Below are 4,202 nucleotides of genomic sequence, written 5' to 3' on the forward strand. Positions count from 1 at the left end.
GCAGGGGATCACAGCGAGTTTCCCGCTGGAATTTGAGCTGCCGTGCAAAATTTGCTGCAACTCAAACTTGCAGCAGGATACTTACTGTATACCTCCGCCCATGTGAATGTACTCTGTACATTCAAGGGGTGGGGGGGGGCAAACCACCAGCTGTTGCAAAACTACAACTTCCATCATGCCCTTTGGCTGTCTGTGCATGCTGGTGGTTGTAGTGATGCAAAAGCTGGAGCCCCAATGGTTGCAAAACACTGAGTTTGTTACTTAACTCAATGTTTTGCAACCAGTGTGCCTCCAGCTGTTGCAAAACTACAACTCCCAGCAAGCAGACTGTCCAGACAAGCTGGGAGTTGTAGTTCTGCAACATCTGGAAGGGCGCAGTGGTCCCAAAACTCTGGACCTCCAGATGTTGCAAAACTGCAACTCCCAGCATGCTCAGATGCCAAGGGCTGTCTGGGCATGCTGGGAGTTGTAGTATACAGGGTCCCAATACAGCAATGCATGTTGCTTTACGGCAACATGCATTGCTGTAAAGGGCCCGACCGGGCTGAAGAACTCGCCTGTCGCCGCCGCAGTCTTCATTGCCGGGATCCGGGTCTTCAGGGACGAGGTAAGTACCGGTGTCGGGAGGAAGTAACCTCCCTCCACCCCCCCCCTTGCAATTGGTCGCTTAGCTAACCGACAGATCGCAGGGGATAGGAGGTGGCAGGATTGCCACCTCGCTCCTAGCCTTCAGCATGGTCCCGGCTGTCTGTGACAATCGGGATCATGCAAAATTACTGGGCGGTCGGGTCCCAGAGACCCGATCAGCCCAGTATTGCCGCAAATCGCTAGCACGATTTCGCCGGCCATTTGCGGCAATCGCCGACATGGTCCCCCCTCGGCGTTTGCCCTGGGTCCCTGCTGAAGGATTTCAGCGGGGATCCGCTTCTGATCTCTGCCCGGCGCATGGCAAGGACCAGAAAACGCCACAACGTCCTGGGATGTCATGTGTCCTTAAAGCCCAGGGTGCCATGATGTCCCAGGACGTCATGTTTCCTTAAGGGGTTAAAAGACTGCAATGCATTTCTGAGCAGAAACAATGAACAGGTTCTGCCATGTACAGTGCAGCAGAAGTCCATTAAAATCAATGGGACACTGCTGCAGAATTTCCTAACCATATAATTTTATGTATTAGTGTGTGAAATTTTCCAACGCAGTAATTACATTTTTGTTTTGATGGAGATGTGCAATTCCTAGTCTGTACATAAAAAAATGGGTGGAATTGCAGGTAAAACTATATAAAAATAACTCTTAATGTCACATTTTCAGGAACAGCTGAAGGGGCCATACCTTGAGAAGCTTCCTACTGTATTGGCAAAGTTCTCCAAATTTCTAGGGGAAAGACAATGGTTTGTTGGTGACAAGGTAAATATGTTTTATGTACTCCAAGGGGGAGGTTTATCAAAACCTTCCTGGAGGAAAAGTTGCTGAGTTGCCCATAGTAACCAATCATATTGCTTCCTTTTCCATAGGCCTTTTAAAAAATAAAATAAAAAACGGCACCTTTTTTCTCTGGACAGGTTTTAATAAATCTCCCCCTTAATGTTAGCATGCTTTTATACTGTATAGTTGTAATCTGGTTTCACATTCCACCTCTCATACATTGAATTTGTCTTTTTACTAAAGATTACATTTGCCGATTTTCTGATGTATGATGTCCTGGATCAGCACCATATGTTGGATCCTTCTTGCTTGGAAAAGTTCAAGAATCTTAAGGACTTCCATGCAAGATTCGAGGTATGTTCTATTTATGCTAGACTGCCTATTATGATGTAAAGGAATCTTTGTGATGCCTATAAAGTTTACATAGCAGTGGGCAACCTACCCTTAACCCTTTCTTTGCCACAGCAGTTTTCTCACTTCTAATAAACACTATAAACTAGGGCTGCAATATAATTGCAAAGGGTTTAAGCGCTTTATTGCAATCTGCAATGACCTAAGCACTACTGGGAGGAGAAACCGTGGGCCACACAATGGGGTTGCTGGGCCACGCCACACAGGAGCTGACAGTCGGGTAAAAACACCTTCAGTGTGTATCCTACAGTTTCTCCTCCCAGCAGTGCCTAGCACTGGGAGGAAATGACTTTACTGCTTCATGACTGGCTGCCATTAATGTGGCGCAGCCATGCGGCAGGTCTAAAGTGAGCTCAGCTGATGAGCTTGCTTCATACTGGCTAATGCAGGACATCACCAATCAGGGTTATGGCTGCCATTAACAGTTTAGACACCGCAATAAAAGTTGATTGTGGCGTCTAAAATGCAGAAGCAAGTGCCAATACCTCAGTGGACCTGATTGGAATACCTGCAGCAAAATGCCACCTGGTCTCAATCACCTGAAAGGGCAGGCGGAGGGTCCCTACTTGCCTCCTTCCCAATACCAGCTCTATACAGGCTCTGCAGACTGTTTTTTAAAGGAAATCTGTGATCCGTGTCGCCTGCACTAACATGTTGGTACATGCTTGTAGTGCAGGTGACACTGACAATAATAACACTTGCCAACAACTGATCCTTTGCTCTGTTAGCATGTTATGCTAGCAGGCCGAAGAAGAAACCAGCAGCTGTGATGTCAGCTTGCTCCTGGAGCGGGCACTCGTACACACAGCCTGCTGATTGCAATCAACCCAAATAGGAGCATAATGGTTGAACAGATTGGCTGGTGTCACCTGCTCTACAAGCCTGTACAACAGGTTAGTGTGGGTGACACTAAGATTCCCTTTAAGAAGTTGCATCCAGTCAGTGCTAGGACCGCACAGATGTTGCCATTCCCATAGACTAAAGTGTCTGCAAGTTCTGGTGGAACTTTTTTGTGAAATTTCCAGCTAGAAAGTCCTCCTCAAACTCGTGTGCACTGTGCAGCCAGCAATGGGACACTGCTGCACCAGAATTTCCAAGTGGAATTTCAAAACTGAACTCTGCTCAGAAATTCTGTAGTATGAACCACTACCCAAAGTCCCCCAAAGTAATTCCTTTCTTGGTGTCCTGCATAGTGAAGAAGTGAGTAATTAGAGTGTACCTGTCACTAATTTCACCTTAACTTACTTATACTGTAGTTTACTGTTTAATGTGCATGGCATGCACAGGCCTCACCTCGACAGGCAGAGAGCTAAAGCTGTGTAGAGCCGATGTCCCTCCCTGTCTATTTTTGGAGTTTGGTCTCTTGCCAGACCAGCAGAAGACCAAACCATGAACCATATGAGACACTGAATGTGGCAGGACTGCAAGGGAGATCCCTGGTGGCCAGGATTTCATGGCTGAAGAAAATATATATAACTTAAATCTTTTTTTATATTTTTTTGACTGCACATGCCCAGTATGTAGACTTTCTCTCAATTCGGTAAATTCCTCAGTAGGTAAGCATCTTCTTGTCTGACCCAAGCAGTGCCTGAGCTGCACAGTACTTGATGTACAGCATTCAGACATTTCTTGTATGTCTGTGTAAATGCACCCAGCTTTTTCAACAGAAGTATGAAAGGATTAAAGTTCCCTGTTGCATATGTGGGTATTGAGCTATATATCTGTTTTAAATTAGCCACTAAAAATCTTCAGCATCTGAAATGTCTAAGAATTTCACAAAACCCATACTTTTTATATTCTTTCAGGCACTTCCTGCTATTGCTGCATACATGAAAACACCCCGGTTTATAAAGACTCCCATTAACAACCGAATGGCTTTATGGGCCAACAAAAAGTAATGTTATACAACCTATTTGGCTACTAAAATGCTTGGAGTCTTAATCTAGCTTTTTGGAATTCTTAGCTATTTGTTACTGTTATCTCTACCTGTACTCTGTTCTGTAAACTTCTTCAGAATTGTATAAATGCTATTAGTGATCTCTTAATTCACCAGTTTAATTTTCACAAAGGCTAGCAGTCACAGTATATTGGAAGCCTACAGACTGAGTCACAACATTGCCATTATGTGTTAAATGCCTCAATAAAGACTTTATGGATGTTGGTAAGGTGTGTGGCAGTCTTTTTAATTTTTTTTTTTTTTTTAATAATATTGAGCCACATGTTGGTGGTGGTCTTACTGTGCATTCCTTTTGTGCTGTTGGAGCTACACTTAAAGGGGTACTCCGCCCCTAGACATCTTATCACCTAGCCAAAGGATAGGGGATAAGATGTCAGATTGCCTGGGTCCTGCCACTGGGGACCCCTGCAAT

General features: G+C 44.9%; 1 protein-coding gene across 1 annotated transcript; it reads left to right on the forward strand.

The window, feature by feature from the left end:
* Positions 1 to 1,308: 1,308 nt before the first annotated feature.
* Positions 1,309 to 3,998, forward strand: LOC130357925 (glutathione S-transferase Mu 4-like; the record flags this gene model as incomplete). The annotated part of the gene is given in 3 exon segments (XM_056560678.1): positions 1,309 to 1,404; positions 1,666 to 1,776; positions 3,639 to 3,998. Coding segments are annotated over 3 exon segments (300 nt in total), but the record flags the coding sequence as incomplete, so codon positions are not given.
* Between the last annotated feature and the right edge of the window lie 204 nt (positions 3,999 to 4,202).

This window comes from Hyla sarda, chromosome 2, assembly GCF_029499605.1.
Source record: "Hyla sarda isolate aHylSar1 chromosome 2, aHylSar1.hap1, whole genome shotgun sequence".
Taxonomy (NCBI): Eukaryota; Metazoa; Chordata; class Amphibia; order Anura; family Hylidae; genus Hyla; species Hyla sarda.